General features: G+C 38.4%; 1 protein-coding gene across 1 annotated transcript in view; it reads right to left on the reverse strand.

Moving 5' to 3' along the window:
• TBX20 (T-box transcription factor 20) overlaps window positions 1-26,057 on the reverse strand; it is a 55,141-nt gene that overhangs the window by 20,038 nt on the left and 9,046 nt on the right. The window contains exons 4-6 of the mRNA XM_044246356.1: window positions 25,625-25,733; window positions 20,469-20,627; window positions 12,289-12,365 (exon numbers count right to left, since the gene is read on the reverse strand). Of these exons, the coding sequence (XP_044102291.1) occupies window positions 12,289-12,365; window positions 20,469-20,627; window positions 25,625-25,733 (345 nt within the window). The remainder of the gene's footprint in view (window positions 1-12,288; window positions 12,366-20,468; window positions 20,628-25,624; window positions 25,734-26,057) is intronic.

A 26,057-nucleotide genomic window follows, 5' to 3' on the forward strand; every position in this document is an offset into this window, starting at 1 on the left:
GCAGAGATCACATCTCGCCAGCTCTGTCAACAGGCTCAAAATGAAATTCTGAGTTTCTTCATTTTAACCCAGAAAGAGGAAAAAATCATCCCATGGACATAAAATTGCTGGGTAGGAGTTTTCCTTGCTGTTAGTATTTCCACGGCCCCTTAAAGCTCGAAGCCAGGAATCAGCAAACTTTTTCTAAAAAGGCCAGACAGTAAATGTTTAAAGCCTCACATGTTTTATGGTCTCTGTGAGATCCACTCCACTCTGTCTCTGTAGCAGAAAAGCAGCCATATGCAATATGTGAACTGAAAAAAACGTGACTGTGGTCCAATAAAATTTTATTTATACACAATAAAATTTAATTTTTTGCATGTCACAAAGCATTCTTTTTTTTTCAACCATTTAAAAATGCAAAGACCATTCTTACCATATGGACTCTACAAAACAGGCGGCCAGTAGTTTGCCAACCCCTGCTCTAAACTACTTAACTGATTAAAGGTGAGCCCACTGACCCTGCACTGCTCTTCATGAATACCTTACTGCCTCAGAAGCTCCACAAGGAAGCTAAGAGCACTGTCAGAACCAAACACTACTTCCTTTTTAGCACTGTAAGTCATTATGGAAGATCTAGAAATTACCCATAAACTGTGAACCTCTTCAGCAAAGTAGCCAAAACATTTGTTGTTCCATGGTTTGATGCAGGTAAAACTTCTATCCATTCCCAGAATATTAGATTTGCAACTTTCCTGAAGTTTCCTTCCTCATCTAAATTAATAGAGTGGTTTTGAGCTCTGAGCAAAAAGACCTGATTCCTACTGGGCTTGTGTCCAAATTTCATGTGTTTTAAAGTTTTATTCAATGCCAAGGGATTTTAAACTTATTTTATTGAGACTTTCAGTACAAATCCTGAATGAAGAAGGTGAGATAAGCCTATGTATTTAATTCTCTGTGCCAGCGACATGACTGAGAAAACAAAAGAAACTCAGGAAATCGGGTACAATGCCAACTACACACTTAGATATTTTAGCCATAAACAGGAGAGGGTGAGGGAAGCATCAAGCTCTGTGCCCGGTCATCACTGTATAAGGGAGAAAGCTAGCTGGGGAAAGAATGAAATGGCCTCTGCCAGAGCTTTACCTACACCCCACCTTGGAGCAGCAGAGATTAATAATAAAGGCAGGTCTTTGAGCAGCTGACTGGGAGCAGATTCTCATGCTGCTGGAGGCTAGGAGTAAGGAATCCCACCACAGTGCTCTCAGCTAGCACAGGGTCATTATGGGATACTGGAGATGGTGTCTGTGACTATGGCTAGCTCTGGAGCAGGGCTGTGAGGCTGCTCTGCCCGGTGGGTGGTAAGTGTGGTGTAGATGATTTCTAGCTGCTGAGGCAGACTGAGAGAGGAGGATGGTCCCTGCACGGTGAAAACTCCCTTTCCTTTTTTTTTTTTTTTAATTTATTTGACAGAGAGAGATCACAAGTAGGCAGAGAGGCAAGCAGAGAGAGAGAGGAGGAAGCAGGCTCCCTGCTGAGCAGAGAGCCCAATGCGGGACTCGATCCCAGGACCCTGAGATCATAACCTGAGCCGAAGGCAGTGGCTTAACCCACTGAGCCACCCAGGCACCCGAAAACTCCCTTTCCAAGGCTATGTTCACCCACCTGCCATAACTCCCTACGTCAAACAGAGTAATTACACTTCCACAGTGGCAAATTATAATAAATTTAAATTATCATCCCATTCTTGGGTCTGCACCTGAAAGATTTAACAAAGATCCACATGCTTTTATTCAAAATTAATTTCAACTTCAAACACTAAGCAAACAGACATCCTGTTCTATATAAGATCTAGGGCAAAGTAATTGGACATTAACAAAACATTCAGCAATTCAAGAGATGAAAACGAATTTCAAAAAGCAGAACACGTGCTCTTTTGAAACTGACTTGTTTCAAGACAAGGAGAGATATTTTAATTCTTTAATTTATATTTTCAAATTTGCAGCAAGATTTAATACCCTCTCTTAACAAAGCAGGCACTAATGGGCATGAAAAGGAAACCATATGGATGGGAAAATATACTCAGAAATGACAAAGTAATAATCACCACATCCTAAAAGAACTCAATACCCAAAACACTGAATGCCACAGAAAACAAAATCAACAAGTTAGAAGTCTCATATAGGAAATTTTCCCAACACCAGAGTAAAAAGTTAAGGAGATGAAAATTATTAAACAGAGAATAGAAACATGGAATAGATTCGGGAGATCTAACATACATCATAATAGGAGTTTTAGAAGATCTGACTAGAGCGGACCACTTAGAAGCAAAACCAGGAGGAGATAAAGAAGAATGAGAAGACAATTTGCCCAAGCTGAAAAACCAAACCGAGTTTTGCATTTAAAGCATTTAATTATAGAGTAAATACTAATTTTTACAAATCTACAACTGGACAAATACACAATTTCTCAATTTCAAAGAAAATATTCTAAAAGCATTTTTTCCAGATAGAAAAAAGGTAAGCTTCCAACAAAGGGAAGACAGTGGCTTTTATTCTGCAGTATTTAAAAGCCGGATGGCAAAGGACAGCTGAAAGAGTTCTGAGGGAAAAAACTATGACCACGATGGCAGCAGATCCTCTCGGAGAAGCAAAAATTCATAAAGAAAAAGGAGCCATATATCCTTCCCTGGCCAATTACTTAACACTTATCAACAACTGAGAGTAAAGTCAGAACACAATTCTAAACATTGGAGAGATTGTAGAAATGAGCAATTAACAATGAAATGACTAGAATTCAATTTAAATGATTGTAGTTGAGGTACTATGAGCCTTACAAAAAAATTCTGAGAAAGAAAAAGATACACTAAATCTGGATTTGAAATCCCAAATTATTTAAACCAAAATTATGGGTTGAAGGAGGGGTAGTAGAAAGAAGAATCAAACACTAAGTATCTCCTATTTTATAAGAAAAGAAAGTGTATAGTTTCTGACAGTAACAGAAATTACCAACTTTTTAGAATTTGAAAGCATAATTATTTAAAAAATACAATTAATATTAGAGAAAGGACTTTGGTTTCAGAGAAACTAAAGTGGGTGTGAGGCTCAGCTCACACACAAATCATGTGAATAAATAAACCAGTCCCTCTAAACTTTGCTATGTCATCAGCCACATAGGAACAAAATGGTTCTTTATTATTGGATTATAGGATTATTTTGGATTATATAGGATTATTTTGACAAGTGACAAAAATCAAGTGTGTAAAGAATATAGTCCATTGCCTGACAAAAACTTGATAAATATAACAAAAGGCAAGAAGAAAAAATAAAAATGTAAAGTAAATAGCTGAATTAAACGTAGAGTAGAAATACCAGACATATCAGTTATTACAATATTAGGAGATGGATTACATTTCTCTATTAAAACACAAAGACCATCAGAGAAAATTTTTAAAACCAGAGATATTCTGTAGTTACAGAGTATCTTTAAATCTATAGATTCTCTGGGGTTCCTGGGTGGCTCCGGTGGTTAAGCAACTGCCTTTGGCTTAGGTCATGATCCCAGTGTCCTGGGATTGAGCCCACATGGGACTCCCTGCTCAATGTGGAGCCTGCTTCTCCCTCTCCCCTTTCTCATATCGTCTGTCTCTCATTCTCTTCCAAATAAATAAATAAAAATCTTTAAAACTATAGATACTCTGTAGATATACGTCATTATTTACTCAACAAGTATGTTGAGTGTGTACTATGTACCAGCCACTATTCTAGGATCTAGGGATATAGTAGGAAACAAAAGACAAAGTCTCAGGGCCCCTGGATGGCTCAGCTGGTTAAGCAGCTGCCTTTGGCTCAGGTCATAGTCCCCCAGGGTCCTGGGATGGAGGCTCACATCTGCTTCCCTATTCAGCGGGGAGTCCGTTTCTCCCTTTCCCTTTACCCCTCCTCAACTTGTATGCTCTCTCACTCTCTCAAATAAAATCTTTAAAAAAAAAAAAGGGGGGCACCTGGGTGGTTCAGTGGATTGAGCCTCTGGCTTTGGCACAGGTCATGACCTCAGGGTCCTGGGATCGAGTCCCACATCGGACTCTCTACTCGACAGGGAGACTGCTTCCTCCTCTCTCTCTTTGCCTGCCTCTCTGCCTACTTGTGATCTCTCTCTCTCTCTCTCTGTCAAATAAATAAATAAATAATCTTTAAAAAAAAAAAAAAGACAAAGCCTCAGACCTATTCAGATTTGAGGGCAGCATATTCCTTGCAGAGGATTAAAGTAAGTATAGAGCCCCTATGGCGAACCTGGTCCTGGGTATGCTAAGAAAAGTGAGCAAGAGAAAGAAAGGTACAAGAGTTCAGAGACAGACCTGAGAAGGCTGGGGTCAGATTCCACAGAGCTTTTCAAGCCATGTCTGAACTGGGATTTTACCATCACTGAGAAGGTGAGTCATTAGAGAGCTCTGAGCAAGAATGATGCGGTCCAGTTTGCTTTCTTCAACAAGGTCCTCCTGACTGTTGTACTAGAAATGGATATAAGGGCAGTAAGAATAGAGGTAGAAAGACCAATGAGGAGATTAATGTAACAATCTAGGGAAGAGATGATGGTATCACAGATAAAGATGATAGCGGTGGAGATGATAAGTAGTAATTGGATTCCTCTGAACAGTTTGAAGGATTAACTGACTATCTGGATGTGGGGAATGAAAGAAAAAGAGGAGCCAAGGATGCCCGCCAGCCTTCTGGCCAGAGCAATGGGAAGGATGCAGCTGTCTGCAGCACAGATGGGAAGAGTAAGGAAAGAACAGGCGCGGAAGAGTATGACTGGGCACTCCTGTTGCAGACATGTGAAATTCGAGGTGTCCTAGCAGGAGAGGGAAGAGTAAATGAAATAGCAAGTCAGATCTTTGACTCTGAGAGGCCAGAAGCAGAGATGTAAATTGGATAATGATCAGCATATAATGGCACAAAACTAGGTCAGATTAACCAGGAGGTAGGTGCAGACTGAGAAAAACAGGTCTCAGGACCCAGACCCAGAACACATCACTGTCTAAAGATAGGGGACAAGAGGAAGAACCAAGCAGGGTGGGAGGAGGAAAGAATGGCCAGTAGAGGAGAATAAAAACCAGAAGAGTGAGAGGTCTTAGAAGCCAGGAGGACAGTAGGAGAGAATAAACAGCACTGTTGAACCCGACAGACAGGCCAAAGCAGATGAGGACTGAGAGTGACCACTGGATATAGCCATGCAGAGGTCACCAGTGACCTGGACAAGGGTAGGATAGTGGAGAAGGGGGTGAAAGTCTGAAAGGCAGGGTAGGAAAGACAAAGGGAAGAGAATACACACAACTCTTTACGCAGCTTTACTATGAGACGGAGCAGAAAACTGAAGAGTCGGTAAGAGAAGAGACAAGTGGAATCCAGAGAAGGTTTGTTCCATCATGGAAGAAATGTCAGGATATTGGATAATGCAAGAGAGAGGCGGGTATCCCGCTGTAGTAACAAGAGATTTTTAAAAACTAAAAGGCAAATAAAGCAAAAATTTTAAAAGCATAGTAATATAATACTAAGCAAAGTAGAATCCAAGACAAAGAGCACTAAATGGGATATATTTACTGATAAACTATGGAACTTAAGTATCTTAATAAGTCTTCCCCATAAGAGTACTGCACCCAAGGGCACCCAGGTGGCTCAGTCGGTTAAGCATCTGCCTTCTGCTCAGATCATGATGCCAGGGTCCTGGGATCAAGCCCCACATCCGCTCCTTCCTCACCTCCCATTCATGCTCGCTCGCTCTCTCTCTCTTAAAATAAATGGATAAAATCCTTATAGAAAAAAAAAAAGTACTGCACCCAGATGAATTTATAGGCAAGACTGTAAAATCACTTCCTTGCTATTTAAACTGATCCAGACAACAAAGAGAAGGAACATATTTCAACTCATTTGAACAAACTAGCAGAAACCTGATACCAAAAACTGACAGAAAGGAAAGAAGAAAAAAGTCAAATCTGTTTCAAAGATTGATTTAAAAAAAAAAAAAAGTACAATACAAGTAAATTAAATCCACCATGTATTATATGAAAGCCAGATAAAATCAAGACAGGATTTATTCTAGGAATAAATGGAAAATTCAACATAGACACTATGAGTATAATTGATACTATTATTATTTTAAAGTAGAAAAATAAAACTGTCTCAAATGTTAAAAGAGCATTAAATATAATTTCAACTAATATTCAGAATAACGAAAAATTCTTTAGGCATAGAAGGGTATTGCCTCAATATGATAAAGAATATTCTCCTGAAACCCAAAGCCAGTGAAAATCATATATAATGACCAAACATTAGAGGCATTGTTAAACAAGTCAAGAACAAGAGAAAAATGCCAACAATCATCATTACTTTTCAGAAGGGTCCTGGAAAATTTAAGTCAGTTCAATAAAAGGAAAAAACATTTTTAAAAGCATACCTATTAGAAAGAAATACATAAAATTATCATTTTTTACAAATTATATAGCAATCTAAGTGGAAAATTCAAGAGACTAAAAGGAAAAATTATTAAAACTACTTTTTTGAAGTTCAGTAAAATGGCAGTATGCCAAAGACATAGGAATCAATAGCTTTTTACAGACTAAACTAGGTAGATTTCTGATTAAAAATTCTACTTCCAAAAGCAAGCTCTTTCCTCCCAAAAAACTCTACTACGGTACTATTCAATACAAAGGTAGTGTGAGCCATATATGCAATTTTAAATAGTCTAGATATTGCATTTTTTAAAAATAAGTGAAATTAATTTTAATATATTTTATTTAACCCAATATATATCCAAAATATTATTTTAACACCTAACAATATTTTAAAACTGTTCATGAGATATTTTCCTTCTTTGTTCAAGGAGCCTTCAAAATAATGGGGTTTGGTTTTTGTACTTAAAGCACATCTCAGTGTAGAAAAGCCACATTTCAAGCCCTCACTAGCAATCTGTGGGCAGTAGCTATTGATTAAATTGGACAGTGTAGCTCTAATAGACCTAGCTATAATCCTAAGAAAATACAGGCAGGACTTACAAACTTGAAAATATCAAAACTTCTGGGGCACCTGGGTGGCTCAGTGAGTTAAGCCTCTGCCTTTGGCTCAGGTCATGATCTCAGGATCCTGGGGATCCAGCCCCACCATCGAGCCCCTGCCTCTGGCTCTCTGCTCAGCAGGAAGCCTTCTTCACCCCCACCCCACTACAGGCCCCCCGCCCCCACCCAGTCTCCACCCTCCCCACCTCTCTGCCTACCTGTGATTTGTCTGTCAAATAAATAAATAAAAATCTTTAAAAAGAAAAAGAAAGGGGGTGCCTGGGTGGCTCAGTGGGTTAAAGCCTCTGCCTTCAGCTCAGGTCATGATCCCAGCCAGCATCTTGGGATGGAGCCCTGCACCCATCGGGCTCTCTGCTCTATGGGGAGCCTGCTTCCTCTTCTCTCTGCCTGCCTCTCTGCCTACTTGTGATCTCTGTCTGTCAAATAAATAAAATCTTTAAAAAAAAAAAAAAGAAAGAAAGAAAATATCAAAACTTCTAAAGAACTTAAGAAGACATTTCAGTAAAAGGACAAATATATGACATATTCTCAGAAGGATGTTCCAAAACTGTAAAGATACCAATTTTCTCTCCCAAATCACTGTATAAATTGAACATAAGCCCAGTCAAAATTCCAAAGACTTTTTTGGGAAGACCTGACAAAATGGTTCCAAAGACTGGAAGTGTAAATATTGAAGAATATAAAGAAAATTTGAAAATAACAAGTAAAAAGGTTTGGAGTTTGCCATATCAGGTATCTAAGTATCATCAAATATTTATGTATTTTATCAATTTACAAAAATAAAAACAATATTGGAAGATCAATAAAGAGACTACAAAAACTACTACAGGCAAAAATTTAGTATATGATAGAGGGAATTATAAATAAGTAGAAAAGGAATATGTTAGTTAATACATGGTATGGGAACCACTTATAAAAAACAGATATGTCCCTGTATATTTTTTAATAATATTTTTGTGATGAAATATTCTATTTATCAAAAACATACATAGATAGCTAATTTCAAACTGATAAAATGGTTCCAATATATAAGCAATAAAAATACTCATGTAAGTAGCTTACATAGATCAATAAAAGATAAACAATCCAAAAGGAAAAAAAAAGCTAATGACATAAACAGGCCAATTTACAAAAGAAAGTACAAATTTCCTATCAAATTGGCAAAGATGAAAAATTATGTTTGACAAGGATACAAGAAATGGGCACTCGACAATGCCTTGGACAATCATTCTTGAAGGAAACCTGGCATTTTGTATGAAAAGCCTTAGAAGCGTGTATTATCTTTCCCATTATATAAAGAATCTAAACTAGGCAAAATCATAAAGAAAGAAAGTAGAACAGATATTACCAGGAGCTGGGGGAGGAGGAATGGAGAGTCACTATTTAAAATAATGAACACAGATTTTCTATTTAGGATGATGGAAACACTGTAAATGTAAATGTAAATTGTAATATGGGGATGGTTGCACAACATTTGAATATACTAAATGCCACTGAATTGTTTACTTAAAAATGATTAAAATGGGGGTGTCTGGGTGGCTCAGTGGGTTAAGCCTCTGCCTTCAGCTCAGGTCATGATCTCAGCGTCCTGGGGTGTAGCCCCCATTTGGGCTCTCTGTTCAGCAGAGAGCCTGCTTCCTCCCCCCACCCCGCCTGCCTCTCTGCTTACTTGTGATCTCTGTCAAATAAATAAATAAAATCTTTTTAAAAAAATGATTAAAAGGGTAAACTTTATGTTGCATATGTTTCCATGATTTTTTAAAATTCCATTGCATGGCCGTATACGTTTATTGAATCGTTTTTCTATTAGTGAATATTTAGGTCTTTCTCAAAGTTTTAACAAATAAAAAGATTATGATTTTAAAAAGTATATCCCTGGAGTGTCTGGGTGGCTCAGTTGGTTAAAGCTTCTGCCTTTGGCTCAGGTCATGATCTCAGGGTCCTGGGATCGAACTCCACATCAGGCTCTCTGCTCAGCAGGGAGCCTCCTGCTTCCTCCTCTCTCTCTCCGCCTGCCTCTCTGCCTACTTGTGATCTCTCTCCCCGTCAAATAAATAAATAAAATCTTAAAAATAAAAAATAAAAATAGTATGTATGTAAACTTTAAAGGAAGTAAATATTCATACATGCCATAGGAAAGTACCTGGAAGAATATCTTTGCCGGTAGTTATCTCTGAGTGAATGGGATTTGTTACTTATTTAAGCTCTTCTTCTTATTTGTTAGCATTTTTCTACAATGAGCATGAAGTCTCTTTGGAGAAAAGAAAAAAAAGACTAACAAAAGAAAATTTTGAAGAAATCTCTGAAAAATGCTCCTAGTTATTTTTCCTCAAAAGGAACACCATGTTTTCCCTTACTGTACAAAGCCCCCCCCCAAAAAAGAAAACACTAAGTGACAGTCTGTTTATTATTCTCTGACATACCAGCAGATAATTCTTTTCCTGAACAAAATAAATATAAATTATATATTAAGAAATCCCTTTGGGCTTTTGGTTTGCTTCTAAGCTGTCCATTATAGGTATATGTGCAAAGCATCTAATGAATGAAGGAGATTCTGTCACTGGAGAGTAAGGCTACACATGGAGTGTTCAAGACATTCAAGTGTCTGCACAGCACCTAGTAAAATGAGAGCAGGGAAACTGTAATGCCTTATACAGTATCCCAAATGCTTGTGCAATTGAAGAGGAAATAATACAATGAGTTTGGAGGTATAAGGCAAACAGATCCAGTCCCAACAACATTTTTCTTTGGGTGTCTCACACACAAGTTGTAAATCTGGAACAGGAAACTTGAAATCATTAAGGTCACATATTTATAACATCATATTCAATTAGGTTAGAAAAGTGCAATTTCTGTCATCATGTCATAAAAAGATGTGTTTTTGTCTCAGATCTCTTATAGGAAAAGTCCCCTATATTGTTACAGATAGGGCTGTTTTCAATCAGTTACAAGGAGCAATTCAATTACTAGATGGTTTAGTGCAGTAACTGACTCCAGACTAATTTAATTTCTTTAGGTCTCTAAAGATCAATTGATCTGATTTGACCCATCCCCAAAGGCTGTTTAGGGAAAATTCAGACTTAAATACCTGGAAATGAAATCCAAAACCTTGGCCAATTTCACACTAGTTAGGTCATCCTGCAAACTTTCAGCTGGTCACAGAAGATGCCCTTTTCGCCCTCAGACCATTGAAAGCTACTCAGCTTCATAGACATGTGAGTGCTCCCCACAGCAGGATGTTTATTCCACCAGTGGAAAATGTGCCTGCCTGCATTATCAAATCTGCTGTTCTAAAGGGCAGTCTGGGGACTCATTTCTCATGAGTACACGTGCAAATAAGGGGCTATTTTTACTCCAGGAGTAGTTTATTAAGACTATTAGACATACACTTAAATGGGGCAAAAAATTTTAATTATTTCACATTTTTAGATTTATAAAGTGTTTCATAAATGCCACCTTACTTGATTCTCATAATAAACTTTTGAATGAGCGGGGTTATTTTTCCCATCTTCTAGGTGAGGGGACAGAGGCTAGCAGACTTCTCCAGGATCACTCAGCCAGCAGAAGGTAGAGCTGGGACTCTAACCCATGAGTTTGTCTCCCAGTAGATCATGCTCACCCCCTCAGTAGATCTGAGACAGAAGGTAAAAACACACCACTACTGTCACACTGAGCCACTGTCTTCATTCTCACCTGCTACCTGACTGAAACGGAGAGGTTCATTGCTTCTGGCTCTCCAGAAATAAGAGATGAAAAAGGTCATGCCTGAATGACAGCAGCCTTTATCAATGGACTTATTTGTCACCCACACTGCTAATGCCACATTCTCTGTAACTTGGGTCGCAAGGCCGATCTGCTTGCCTATGTCGCACCTCACTGGGGAGGAGCTATCCATTTGGTGTCTCAGTGCAGTCTGCAATCGACTTTCAACCACAAGCTCCAGTTTCCTTCCCTGATCTCAGCACCCTCAACCATTTGTCAAGTTCTCCAATGACTTAATTTCTCCTTCTACTTAAATCCCACAGCACCTGCTCCACTCCCAGCCTCTCCTGCTGGCTGCTCTGCCTCCCTACTGAGCCTCTATATCTTTTCCTCCAAATCCAAACCACCCCGTGATACCTGCTACTTGGGAGGGCAGAGGGAAGGATCAGACAGCTATGGCTAAAATGTGCAATGACCCCTTCATTTGCATTTCTAGGACAAGTTGGAGAGAAGTGACAAAATCAGGAGACGTGACCATGTGTCAGGTAACAAAGAGTGTGACAGACATGCGTAGCAGCTGGTGGGGAGGAAATCACACAAAGATTTGGAGGTAAAATACACCAAAAGCCTGGTGGCTAGGGTATACCACCTGCCAAATGTAGACTCTGGGCCACACAAAAGACATAGAGAAGATGAATAAGGTCTAAAGATATAATGTATAACATGGTGACTAGAGTTGATAACACTGTATTGTATAATTGAAGTCTGCTAAGAGAGTAGAACTTAAATATTCTCACACAAAAAAGAAGTACAGAAAGTTCCATAGTACGGGTAAGGGATACAAATAATCATTTAGGTTGAAAAATCTTCTCCCTAAAAAAAAAATGCATTATTTTTCTGACATTCCTATGGGCAAGCTGCGGATCTCAACATAGACATGACTCACCACATAGAGGATCTCACACTGCATAAACCGTTTTAACTAAGTTAAAAGTGGAGTAAGTTACAGGCACATGATTCTCGTTTGTCTTCTTAAAGGTTCTGAGACCTGATGTCTCTCCTATTAAATATAAGCAGTCTATGCCACGTTTAAAATATGGGCCTTGAATTAAATGACATCTCCTTGCTTCAAAGTTCCAAACAACCCATATTCCTCATGCTAGCAAATATGTCCACTTCAGAAAGCAAAGGCTATCAAGATTCCATGTCTCTGCAGATTGCCACCTGAGAGAGGAAGCTTAGCATCATCAAAAGGACTGAGTCTTTCATAAGGAAGAAATCCTATTTTTTACAGTTGAGTCAATGTCCTGACCAAAGAAACCACCTCCTCGCAAACACAGATGCAGGTGTGGCAGCTGTCCCAGTTTAAGCAGCCACATGTCTACAGAGCTTCTAGGTTTAAGGGAAGGTGGGGTGTGGGATCAGAGACTATCTACAGTAAGGTTATGGCACTTTGGCGTTGAAAAGACTGTGTTCTTACAAACCCACTCTTCTCTTTATCTTATCTGGACAGAAAAGTAGAAAATTCTCATTACCTCTCAATGTCAGTGAGCCTGGAGGAGTCCCGGAAGCCTTTGGCAAAAGGGTTGCTATCTATTTTCAGCTTGGTTATCTGCAAAGGAATGAATGGGTAATAGAACAATATCATTTCCGAGGTCAAAGAAGTGAAATCAGAAATAAAGAGTTTGTTCATTTCCCAGGCCACCCCAAGAATACTTAATGCTTCTTAGGATGTTGAGAAGGGTGGAAATTGATGGAGAAATTCACGGGAGGGATGACTCACAGCCAGGTGGGACAACTGGTCAGGGAAGGCCTCAGAGATGAGGGATTTGAGGACTGGCTGGTCCTAGAAAATAGCTTGAAGGTCAATGGATAGAGACAGTTAGGGAGGGGGCCTTTCCTGAATGGCCCAGTGAAGAATTTAAGAGAACCGTGAAAGGCTAGGGCTTGCCTGGGGAATGGGAGAGCCCTAGAAGGCCAGCATTGGTGGGTAATGGGGAACACAAACAAAAATGTTGCCTCCTGCTGACTTGACAGCATCATTTGTGAATACTATGGCACATACAGATAACATAATGAAGAAAAAGATCAAATGGCCAATAATAGTTTCATATTCAATACTCTATTGAAATATGTGACATAAATACATGATATAAACCTTTCAGAGTATAAATTTAGCCCTGCTCCCCTTTCCATCTGACTAAATTAGAATCAACCAGTCTTTTGTTTTCCTCCCATACAATGCTATTTATAGACTCTGTGCTTGTATAAAAGAAAACATTCCCTAATAAGAATCATAGTCTTAAGTATTAAGTATCTAAGAGGAGCTAGTCATAATTCCCACAGCATTAATATTAATGTAAAAAGATCCACTAAATCATATGCACGATGCCTCCAAAGAAACAGACATTAGGTTATGAAGCAAAAAAAAAAAAAAAAGCACTGATTACAAGATACTTGACTTATAAAATTCCTGATTAGAGCCAAAAAGAACCCACAAGGACCAAGACACAGCTAGTCCCTACCTGAACTGGAACTTCAGACACTCTTAAAGACAGTCCTAGCTCACTGGCATCAGAACAAGAACCCATGCTAACCTTTAGAGAGACATACACAAAATAATCTTAACCTGGAGAAAAGGTTATACGTTGAGGCATGTCCTCCTCATAAACACTAAACACAATCAAAATAGATAGCTTAAAATACTCTTACGAAAACGCAACTTCTTCTCTGATCAAAGTGTATGAGCTATGCATTTTAAATCATTAACACCTAAAGAACTGCCTTTTTCATTACGAAAGAAAGGCATTATTTCCCTTTTCGAATTTTCTGAACATGGGTTAACCAATGCATATGCTGCAAAGAAGCTATTTACCTCACTTAAAATAGAACTTCCCACACTCTCCTATCCAGAGACCCCCTTTTTTCTGTCATGAACACTGACGACCTATAAGATTAATCATTTGATAGTATTAATTTTTAAGAGGGCTTGCCAATATCTCACAAATGCTCATTGTTTGCCTGTTCAGTCTAGTGCAGCAAAAAAAAAAAAAAAATTACTGATTTCCTTTTCAGCTTAGTTAATGGACATGGTAAACAAGGAAGGAAGGAGGAAAACTTCTTCGTGAATAACTACAGCTATTTTAAATTTGCACATAAAGAAAGACATAGAAACCTCTGAGGTTCTAACTCTAAGGTGTGGCCATGCAGATTGGTTGCCACCACTGTCATAGCCATGGACTTTCTCAGGGCTGGAGTCTGTTTCAGTCATCCTTCATACTATGATTTAGGTCCACTTTCAGGATGCAGGAGAAAATTTTATTTGTTTCAAATAAACTGGAAGCAACTTCAGAAAGCACAAGCAATTCGTATGCTCTAAAACTATAAAACACCAACAAGATTTTTAAATCCTCAGACCGGCGCTGCGTCTATTTCTACAGAATAATTACAAGTTAAAAATGCCTTCTATTTCTCAAACGCTTTCTAGTTCATGAAAATGCTTTCAGAGTAATTCATCAACAAATATTTAATGCGGACGGATGACTTCTCGTGCACTGTGCTTGCTACGTGTTGGACGGGCGGAGATAAAGAGCATGCGCGCCCTGCCCTAATGGCTCTTCAACGTGCCAGGCACAAGCGGAGGGATACACAGCTAATCGGTACTGAGGCCGCTTCACGGGCCGCCAGAGAGGGTCCTGACCCCACATCCGCTGCGGGGTTAGTGACTTAAGGGTCTGCCAAACCCAGGTGAAAATTTCCAACTGCAACTGTGAGGAAGAACAATGAAGTCAAGCCTTCTTTCAAGCTCAATCCCTATAACCTAATTAATAAAATTTAAAAGGGAATAGATAAAATTTCATGGAGACAGTGGCAGATATCTGATGAAAAAAGTCCCTGGACAGTCATTCCTCTAAGATGCAAACCGTATCTCACTTTGAGTCTTTCCAAACTAAAAGAATATAAGTACGACCAACTGTTGTGATGATTAAAGGGCTTTTGATCTGCTTGGTCCCTCTGAAGGATTCTGAAAATTGTATTTGCTTTTCTCCATTATTTCCAAAAGGGAAAGGCTGTTGGCTTGGAATGGGATGACTGTCATAGAGAATAAATGTTCTCAGCAGGAGTGTGTCTTTCAAGCAGGACATCACCGTATCTAATATTACTGCCATAACCCTGAAGGAGTCAATTACATTCAACAGTTTTCAGATTTCCTTGGAATTTTCTTTCATCATTAGAATGTTCTATTTCCAATATCTTACTAGTCTCCCTTTCATAATGCCCAGGCAGATCACTGGTAACTTTTTTCTTTTTTTTCCACATTTTGTTGTAAGTTCAAACTATAGGAAAGTTTCGAGAACAGAATGAGGTACTCTCATACACCTAGATTTACCAATTAGTTACAGCAATGATGTGACTTAAGTGTGTTAATTAGAAATGGAGCTTAAGGGGCGCTTGGGTGGCTCAGTGGGTTAAGCCTCTTCCTTTGGCTCAGGTCATGATCTCAGGATCCTGAGATTGAGCCCCGCATTGGGTTCTCTGCTCAGCGGAGAGACTGCTCTCTCTCTCTTTCTCTCTCTGCCTTCTTGTGATCTCTGTCAAATAAATAAATAAATAATCTTAAAAAAAAGAAAAGAAAAGAAAAAAGAAATGGAACTTAAGCCTTTCTCTATAGACCATTTTATCTAATTCCAGGTTAAAGTATCGCTTTTGGAAGTTAAAGGAAAAGAATGAATGGATGTCTAGTTAATAAAATTGTAAGGGGGCCCTCACGTAACACTACCATTTCGAACAGGTTTTATGGAGTACTGATCAGCGGTACAAAGACTGTGAGTTAAACTTCTTATTGTACTCACTGTGCTCACTGTGCTATCACTAGTCTCTTGAGTTTACTGGAGTGTCAACATTAAGCACCCCCGAAATGTTAGTTGAAGTTTGCTCCGAGGACAAGCAATCAGAAACAGGATTTCACCTTTTTACCAGTTATGGACTAGCAAAACTCTTCTTGAGTTTACAGAAATAGCACTTCATTTTGTTTCTAATTTTTAAGTAAAATAATTTTTAAATAGGATTTCAACATTCTAGGTAATTATGAATTTTTAAGAGGTCAAGTATAGATTTTATTCCACGGATATGTCAATAAAAACAGCAGTAACATAGAAATTTATTACTGAAGATACAGTTTTATATCCCTTATGCCATTTGGGATAACTGAAAAGGCTATACATCTGCGAACTGATGAGAAGGGACCCAAGTTACATACAGTGATCTGAGCCGACCATCATTCCATCTGGTCCCCGATACAGAATCCCTGCCATTATGTGTGACGCTGCTAAAGGTGATGCTGCGTAAGGATCCCTAAAAGGCCAACTAATCAAATATGATGTGTTTCAAAAAAAGAAACCCATATAAAACTACAGGTACAGCTTGTAACTCAAAAGCCAAATTTAAAAGCAGCATTGTTTTTCATTTGGTGAGGAAAAGGTGTTACAGGGAAGCTTTGCGTGCTTATGAAATCCTGCAGTTCTGTGTGTGCTGCGGACAGGCAAATCACTGACTAATTCAGGCCAAAACATGCCGCTATTTTTTCACCTGTTATCTCAATAATATAGGACATAATGTATTTCTTTGCCAGAAAATTCACTCCCAACATCTCCTTTATCTATAGATAATAAACGTATGCCAAACTAGAGAACAAATTTTTGACACTGCCAGCTGCGAGAGCAGAAGGGGACATTTCCCAGGGGTGATTATTCCATGCCATGTGGGATCACTGGGCTCTGAATCCAGCCACAAGGTGGAATTGGCCCTCAGAGACCATTTCTCCAATTATCAGGAAAAGATCTGTCCAAAGGCATTTAAAAATGAAACCTGACCTACACTTCAACTGCACAGCAATGGTCGGCCTGCTCAAAAACAAGGTATGACCTTTAAATCTGAAATTATAAAATAGTTTGTTGAAAGTGTAATGTATTTAGGTTTTATCTAATAATGTAAAGAAATGTAATCATTTCCTCGGGGAAAAAAAAAACAAAAACAAAAACAGAAAAAACAGCAAAATATGCCCCATTTTCATTTCTTATAAATAAAACTACCAGCCACAATACATGAGAAGCTTTTTCACAAATTCTGTTGGAAACTGATTTTACTTTTAATAGATATAAAAATAACAGTCCTGTCCAAAGTTTAAGAGATATGAAGGTGATCCTAAAGGTGAACTTTTCAATCTTCCTCTCTTTTCTTTCTGTTCTTTATGCATGTAAAAGTTCTGATACTTAACACTAAGTACATGCTTATTTCCTATTTATTTATTTTATTATATTTTTGCTATGGGAAAATAGTACACAAGCATGGATATAGCCGTGGAAAAGTGGTAGATGTGGGGAGATTTGAGAAAGAATCAAGGGTACGTTTAGAAAACTGCTGAAGACTAATGAAAATACTAATCCCCAAACTGATTGTTTGATATGTTTATTGAACATGAATTTTGATTGGTCTTATGACTTTTCAAACCATCTGCAAAACTGGTTTATTAGCATACCAATGAAATCTTTGCTTATTAAGTGAATGTCAAATATATATATGGCATGGAAATTATGGGTTAAAGGTGGATGTTAAGAAAGAAACCCAGACACAGCAGGATCTATTGAGAAAAATTAGTTCTGAATCTAATCACTTCTACTGTAGGTTATTTAGCAATGAAATGATATACTCACCGTATTAATCTTTATATTTAATGATCCAGTGAATGAGAGCTAGGAACTAGATTTTGAGCCCATTTATAATCTCAATTAGAAATAAACATTTGCAAGAAGAGCAACTGAAGTTAGGATATGTGTTTATTAGTATCTGAGTCTCTTTCAATTTAGCAACATTTTCAAATCACTTTTCAAATCTTGAAACTGACAGTGGTCACTTCCTTTGACCTGCAGTCTAGTTAGCATGAGGCCACCAAAGAAGGCTTTAAGACCCAGAAGATGGTTTCTGTCACTTACCAGATTTGTTACCTTGGGTAAATGTGGTAACCACCCTGAACCTGCTTTTTCATCTACAAAATGGGGCTCCCGGGGCCGCCTTTAGGAAACTCGTGTCAGAATTATGAGATATTGAGAAAAAAATGTAGGGAGATTTTTTTCTAAATTAAAAGTCATAAACCTAGGCCATGAATGTTAGTTGGATCCTAGTTCAAAGAGGGTAAATGAAAGGTCACAAAAAACATTTGTTGGTCCTCCTGGAAATTTTAGTATGAACTGAATTTTAGAAGATATTAAGGAATAATTCTTATTAATTTTCTTAGCTGTGAAAAAGACATAGTGCTTACAAAAACAATATTCTTATTGTCAGTATATACCTGTAGAAGTATTGACAGGTAAAGTATCATGATGTATGCTATTTAGTTTCAAATGATTCAGGGAAGGAGAAAAGTACAGAGAAATAGAGCAGGCATGGTCCAGCAAGGTGACCTCAATTTTCCCAGCTATAAATGCAACATATAAAGACTATTTGTTCCTATTTTATAATATCCTTTGAGGATTAAATAAGACATCGTGCTTTAAATGGTCCCTAGCACCTAGTAAGTACCCAAATATTAGTTATGATTATAATTATGTAGATAAAACCTCTGATTCCAGTGTACCATGAGCTGAGAGGTCCTGCCAACATTTATTCAGGATTGCTCCTTCACCTATTAAACTAAATCTAAGGTGTTATTATTAGAAACTTTTCTTCAATTTTCTTGAGTTGGTAATTTTCACTTAAAAAAACAATTTATCTATTCTTGCTTTGGTTTTCTTTACAGAGAATTCTGATAAAAGCAATGAAATTTTTACATGACAAGTTTCTGTTTTAGTCTCAAACATCAACAGACTTCTTGCAGAAGTAAAAATCTACTGTCTTATAGTATAAAAGCTATAAAAGTCTTAGAGTATAAAAGCTATAAATTCAAATTCGTGTAAAATGAATGTTTCAGGAATGTTCTCTGAATCTATATATGTGTTACATGTGTCCTCAGATAAAAACTGGGATAGTTGGGTGTTAATGTTTCAGATTCCCAGTGAAACAGTATTAGGGTTTTACATCCTGGTAGGCTTCAATCTACAGCCAGCTTTTTAGCTTGGGCATTCTCTGAAAGTTTCTACTCTTGCGTTGTTGCCTTAGAGATAACTGAAAAGTTTTAATACTTTGCTTTAACTTTAAGATGACTAGTATGATAACATTTGTACCTTCAGCTACCTCATTAAAAAAATGTGCCACTAATAGTTTAAAACCAGAAAAAGTGACAGAACCTCTTTGAACATACTAGAGACAGTCTGATAGTTGCCATATGCCTTATTTTTAGGGTTCCTGACAGTTTCCAAAGGCATGTTTACACACAGCACCACATTTGATCCTCACAGGAATTCCCCAGATGTTCTAGGCAGTTCTTAGCTCCATTTAACAGGTAAGGAAAATGGCAGCCACAGTGGTGAACTAAAATCTACTCCAAGTCAGACAGAAATTATAGGTGCTTATGCTTTACAGATAGATACACATCCACTCCTGCCTTTTGCTCATTTCCTTCCCCTGGGCTCCCATTTCCTCATTTGTGTAGGGTTACCTGAGCTCTCAGCTTCACCTTCTTACTTTTGTTGAGAAACACAACATCATATCTCCTCTGGCTGACCTATCCCACCCTGGCCTCTGAGCCATCATTCAGGCATCACCTGTGATTACTGGCTCAGAACCTAAAACATAACAATTTCGAAACAAGAGGAGAGCCACAGCCCTGGCTACCTTAAAACTAACCAAATAAAAGCAAGCTGCAAAGGCCTAGAGAGGCCACAACCAACCAAGTTTGTCAAGTAAAGTGAATGAGGTCCTTTTACTGAAGTATAGCAGAGGAATTCTATTTCTGGTCCTTCCTGGCCATGAAAAGTTACTATCCTCCCTTAGCTTCAGCTTCTTCACTACAGAATATTCCTTTAACCCCCACCTTCATGGTTATGCTGACTGGGAAAGAAGAAAATATATGGGGATCTCTCTACCAGCACCCAGCCCTCAGTAAGACTTTGACAGTTATTTATTCAGTTGGACGAAACCTTATGGATGAAGAAATGCATAAACTTGAAATGTGATATATATCAAAGAGTACAAACTATAAAGCTCAATATTATAAATTAGATATCTTGAAGTTAATTAAATATACACTGTTTACATGCTACAGTTTATCTAAAGAGACACTTAAAATCCTTGCATTAGAATTACCTTAAATTACAGCTGAATAAGCTCCACAAAATTTCTGAAGTATCAGTAGTCTGGGTAGTTGCCTGGAATACGTGTGTTAATTTAGCAGAAAAACTGAACCTCTACATTTTGTGAAGCAATGAGTATATGGTTATATACATCATGGGCCTCTACCACAACGAAAAAAAAGGAAACAGGTGATTTTCCCAAGAAGAAAATTTGAGAAGTCAGATGGAGCAGGTCTGGGTGGGAGAATGGGCAACGAACAACTGACCGAGAATATAAAGATTCTAGAAAAGATGCTATAATACAGACCTTAGTAACCTTGAGTCATGGTCACTCAGTGGGCTTAGAGGTTCTGGGGCTAATATCCAATAGCACTCACCAAAGTGAACTTCAATTTTGAGTACCGGGAGAGCCCTTCTCTCCAAGAAAATGAAAGAAGCTCCTAAATCTTTCCCTTACGCAGGAAATGAATGCTGAATGCTGAACTCACCAGCTGATTCTGGTATGCAGTAACTGCTGTGAAAACGGTCTCTGGGAAGATGAATGTTCTGAATTCTTCAGACTTTAGATTCAGCAGCGAGGCTGTGTGGTCTTTCTTCTTAATGATGTGCACCCGTGGCTGGTACTTGTGCATTGAGTTCAAAATTATCTATGATGAAGAGATGGGAAGTACTGAATTTTAAGGTCAAAAGCCAAAGTGCAATGAGGCAAAGAAAGAAGCATGAAGCATAAGATCTCAGTTTCAAATTCAAGTTTTAAGATTAGGATATACCCTTTTCATTCACAAGGCAAACCCTTTTCATCATTGCTGTGGAGTCACAGTGGTGAAATCACATTTTATCAAAACAACTGTATACAATACAGGTTGTTTCAAGGGTCCTTTCTAAAATGATTGGGGGGGGCTGAGTGGCTCAATGGGTTAAGCCTCTGCCTTCCACTCAGGTTATGATCCCAGGGTCCTGCTTAGCGGGAGCCTGCTTTCCTCTCTCTCTGCCTGCCTCTCTACCTACTTGTGATCTCTCTCTGTCAAATAAATAAATAAAATCTTTAAAAAATAAAATAAAATAAAATGATGGGGGAAAGGGCGCATGGGATGAGCACCACATCTTCAGGTTCCCTGCTCAGCCAGAGAGTTCACTTCTCCCTCGCCTTCTGCCCCTCCCCCTGCTTGTGCATCAGGGGCACAGCCCTTGCTCTCTTTCTGTCCCTGTCAAATTAAAAAACAAAACACTTTTTTTTTTTTAAATGATGGGAAAAGTCATCTGAAAAATGTTGATTTTTTTAATCAAGTCTTTAAAATATTTTTTGTTAGTCTGGTTAGACTAAAAGCTGTATGGTCTAAATTTTCTAAAATAAGAACTTGTACATTCTAGGAGAACAGATGCTATTTATGATTGATGGGGGACACGAAGAATTAAGAAAGGCTGTGTGGTATTAGACCTCTGTTAGAGTGCTAAATCTGTTGCTCTCTAGTTCCTTCACCTTGAACCAGCTGATCTCACCTCTTCAACCTTGTTTTCTCCAATGCAAAAACATGCCTCACAGAGTTGTAGGATTAGATGATGTAGCCCTTATAAATTACATAGCAAATAGGAAGTCCTCAGTAAACATGAACATTATTCTTATTCTTATTTCTTTTAATAATTTATTTATTTGACAGAGAGAGATCACAAGTAGGCAGAGAGAGAGGAAGGGAAGCAGGCTCCCTGCCAAGCAGAGAGCCCCATGTGGGGCTCAATCCCAGAACCCTGAGATCATGACCTGAGCCAAAGGCAGAGGCTTAACCCACTGAGCCACCCAGGCGGCCCTTATTCTTATTTCTGACAGTCTGATTCCTGGTTCCCAGTTATAAACCAAACATGAATGACAGTGATGACTGTGAAAGTTGCCCAATACTTAGAAATCATGATCCTACTTTTGTTAACAAGGCAGTATTTTTCCTGTATCTTTTAAACAAAATATAATGATTTGCCATTATGAAATCTGAATTATAAAATTCACTTTCAGATACAAAAGTTTTTCCCATATCTTCCCTGCCACACAGACAGCTACCTACATCTGCAAAACTGGGTTCCATCTTCCTGAGATAATAGCGCTCACACTGTAGGCCCTTCACCCCCAAGGGCCTAGCAGAGAGCCTGGCTCTCAGGGGAGGCATGTGATACACACTGTAGCAGGAGCAGGGTCAATGGCATGCAGTGTTGTTAAAACTAATGGCTCCCATGTTTTCTTGGCTAACATGGGTGTGGTAGATGAGCGTTTTTGCTAGCTGACTTTAACAAAGTTAAATACTAGTCACTGTGGGATGATTAATATAAAATCAGTCTCTCCCTGTGCTGAGATGTAAGCCAACTTAAAGTTACAAAGCATTAACTGGCATTGAATTTTGCACATGCCATCCTTTTATGGTCCCAAACCTGACTAGGAATAACTAAAACAAATGAGAACTTCAAATGAGTTGAAATAGACTAAAAAAATAAAAAATAAAAAAGGTCATCTCGTTATATAACGTATTTATTACAGGGAGTTCAAGATATTTATGCTCACTCATAAAACAGGAATAAACTCAAAGTGATAAAAGTAAACTTCTAACACTGATACAAGAAAAAACCTGGGTATTCATTATATGTTGTATTAATAAATTAGAAAGAATTTTCACACACACACACAGTCTCAATGGAAAAAGCCCTAAGCTTTAAATAATATCCCCTCTCCCGTATTTACACCCTCCCAAGGTCAATTTCCTTTGGGAAAGAGTGCCAGAGAGACTCAAACCTCAGGCTGAATCTCAGCCCCCAAGGCTCCTTGACTCTCTGCTCAAGATCTCATGGGGCTAAGGAACACTAATAGAAATGTCAACTTTGCTTCACTGAAGAAATAAATTCCCTGAAGTAAAAAATTTTCCTGTTATAAAATGAAAAATGCATCTATAAGAAGGGGTTCTTCAGAACTAATTTAAAGAACTTGGTTGAATGACACAGGATCTAAAAATCTTTTCTTGTAGTTTTCAGAACACATTATTTATGCTGACAAAAGGTTATATTAAATAATAAAATTTTAAAGCTAATACGGATATTAACAACCATCTAAGACTAAATAATCTGTCAAGGTCTATTCTTGGCATAATCAGATGAGAACTCAGGGGTCCTAAAATACAGCTTGGTGCTATTTCCACCCAGGAAGTTGATACTAAAAGGAAAACATATTAATTCTGGACAGCTGATCTCAAAATGAATTCTCAAATCTTTCTGGAAAGACCCAAATAGTGCTTCTAAAAGTTTCACACAAGGGCACCTGGGTGGTTCAGTCCATTAAGCATCTGTCTTCGGCTCAGGTCATGATCTCAGGGTCCTGGGTTCGAGCCTCATGTCTGGCTCCCTGCCAGCGGGAGCCTGCTTCTCCCTCTCCCTCTGCATCTCCTCTGCTTATGCTCTTTGCTCACTCTCTCTCTCAAAGAAATAAATAAAATCTTAAAAACAACAACAACAACAACACAAAACTATTCTAGGACTTTCCCAATGTTTTAAAAAATTAAAAAACTAAAATTAAAATTTTTAATAAAATTAAAAAATTAAAAATTAAAAAATTAAAAATAAATAAATAAAAGCTTCACATATGGAAAATATCACAACTGTAAAAAAATCTCATTTCTGGGGCGCCTGGGTGGCTCAGTGGGTTAAGCCGCTGCCTTCGGCTCAGGTCATGATCTCAGGGTCCTGGGATCGAGTCCCGCATCGGGCTCTCTGCTCAGCAGGGAGCCTGCTTCCCTTCCCCTCTCTCTGCCTGCCTCTCTGCCTGCTGTGATCTCTCTCTGTCAAATAAATAAAATCTTTAAAAAAAAAAAAAAATCTCATTTCTCCCTGCAAAGATTTCAGTGGAGTCAAGAAATTTTTTTTTTTTTTTTTTTTTTTTTTTAGTTGACAGAGAGAGACCACAAGTAGACAGAGAGGCAGGCAGAGAGAGAGAGAGAGAGGGAAGCAGGCCCTCTGCTGAGCAGAGAGCCCGATGCGGGACTCGATCCCAGGAATGAATGACATTAAGAATGATCTGGTTTGTAGAAAATGTCTCCCTGATACTTCATCATTTTTAACCTGAAAAAAAAAATCCATCAACGAAAACATCTCTTTAAAAAAGCAGAAAAAGACAATTATCCCAACATTCTTGAACATGAAAGTCAATTATCTTTTCCAATATATAAAATAACAAAAACCTATTAACCTATTTGCAACATTGCATCAGTGCCACCAGCAGTCATGAGTTAACCTAGTTACTCTGATTTGGTCACAATAAACGAGGCCTCTTGTGGGCCAACTGGTGGTAGCAATGCCTAAACGGATTTATTTGGTTCTAATTTCAATCAAACCATTTGAAACCACTGGCTAGAACTAATTTATATCTACTTATAACCATCCTTTCTGAGAAACGTTCTGAAACTCCTAAATTGCACAGATCCAATCTAAACAAAAACTTTAAGTAATAAGAGTCGTAATAAAGGGGTAGAGAGAGAATAATGATATGCGAAGTATCTAAGCCAAAGGAAGCAACCAGTGAAATGCCAATGTGTGCAAATCAAGGCAAAAAAATAAAGAAAGAGTCCTCTTTTTATCAAAGAGAAGTGTGTAGGGGCGCTTGGGTGTCTCAGTGGGTTAAAGCCTCTGCCTTTGGCTCAGGTCATGATCCCCGGGTCCTGGGATCGAGCCCCGCATTGGGCTCTCTGCTCAGCAGGGAGCCTACTTCCTCCTCTCTCTCTCTCTCTCTCTCTCTCTCTCTGCCTGCTGCTCTGCCTACTTGTGATCTCTGTCAAATAAATAAATAAAATCTTTTAAAAAAAATGAGCCATTAAAAAAAATATTAAGTGTGTAAGTCCACAGTTTTCTTAGCATAAAAATCAAACAATTTTTATGTAAATCTTTCTTTTATAACACAGGATAACATCATCGTTCCTTACAAAGCAGTAAACACGTAAAGGCCTGTGTCAATGGCTATTTGTGCTATTAATTAATGAAATGGGCTCAGAATTCCAATTTCTCTTTTCCCTTATTTTGATGAACTCTTTTTGACACAAAATAAAATTGTTTTGTTTTTAATTTTAAGACTTCCCTATGCTTTAATATTCATAAAACTCTACAATAAGCGTAGATAGTGAGTCAAGAGCACATCCCCAAATTTATCTGGACTTGAAACCCTTTTGTTCTACTGTGTCTCACAGGAACAGGCTCTACAAAACACACTCTGGGAAATCCCCAGAGGAGGTGTCAGCCCCATTTCCTTTATGCCGTGTTATCTAACATACCACTGACAGAAATCAGATGTATAACCCAAGAACTATCATAGCCGCCAGAATGCACATTCCCTTTGTGTAGCTGGTGCAGGTAGTGAAGCAGCTGCAGTCTTGGGAAAATCACAGAGCTGAACGTCCCAGACCCTCTTGCACTGGAACGGTATACAGCATCCCTGTAAGTGGCCTCTTAAGAAGAGTAGTCAGGACTCCCTGAACAGCACAGGAATGTTCTCACAGAATGACTGAGAGATGGAAGATGGGATGGGGAGAGGGAGGGGAAGAAGAAGAGACAGAGACAGAGAAGTTCTGAGCAACGTCTCCATTCCATCCCAAGGAATCCACATACTCCAAGGCGTGGCACTTACATGGCCATGCTGGTCCAGTTCATTGTTGGTGAGTTTCACCTTTTCAAAAGACACCATCTGCTTGAGTAGCTGCTCACCAGTAAAAGGAGAATCTGGGTGTACATAAAGCCTAAGAAAATTTTAAGAGAATGTTATTGAGTCATCTTTCAAAAATCTGCTCTTTGTAGGTTATAAAACAGTTTGATTCTAAAGGAATACAAAAAGCTCATATAAATGGTGAATTTTACTTGCCCCAGATAATCTCAAATTTAATAATCAAACAGTGTCAAAATAACTTTAAAACATCTAAATATGTTTCTTCATGTACTGACCATGTAAAAGAGGTAGTACCTATTGTCAGCTCAGCAAGCCATTTTTTAAAAAGTGCATATTTTTCCATCTATCTAATCAACTATTGGTCTGCTTCAGTAAAATATGAAATTTTATTACCGTT

The sequence above is a fragment of the Neovison vison genome, chromosome 4 (genome assembly GCF_020171115.1).
Source record: "Neovison vison isolate M4711 chromosome 4, ASM_NN_V1, whole genome shotgun sequence".
Taxonomy (NCBI): Eukaryota; Metazoa; Chordata; class Mammalia; order Carnivora; family Mustelidae; genus Neogale; species Neogale vison.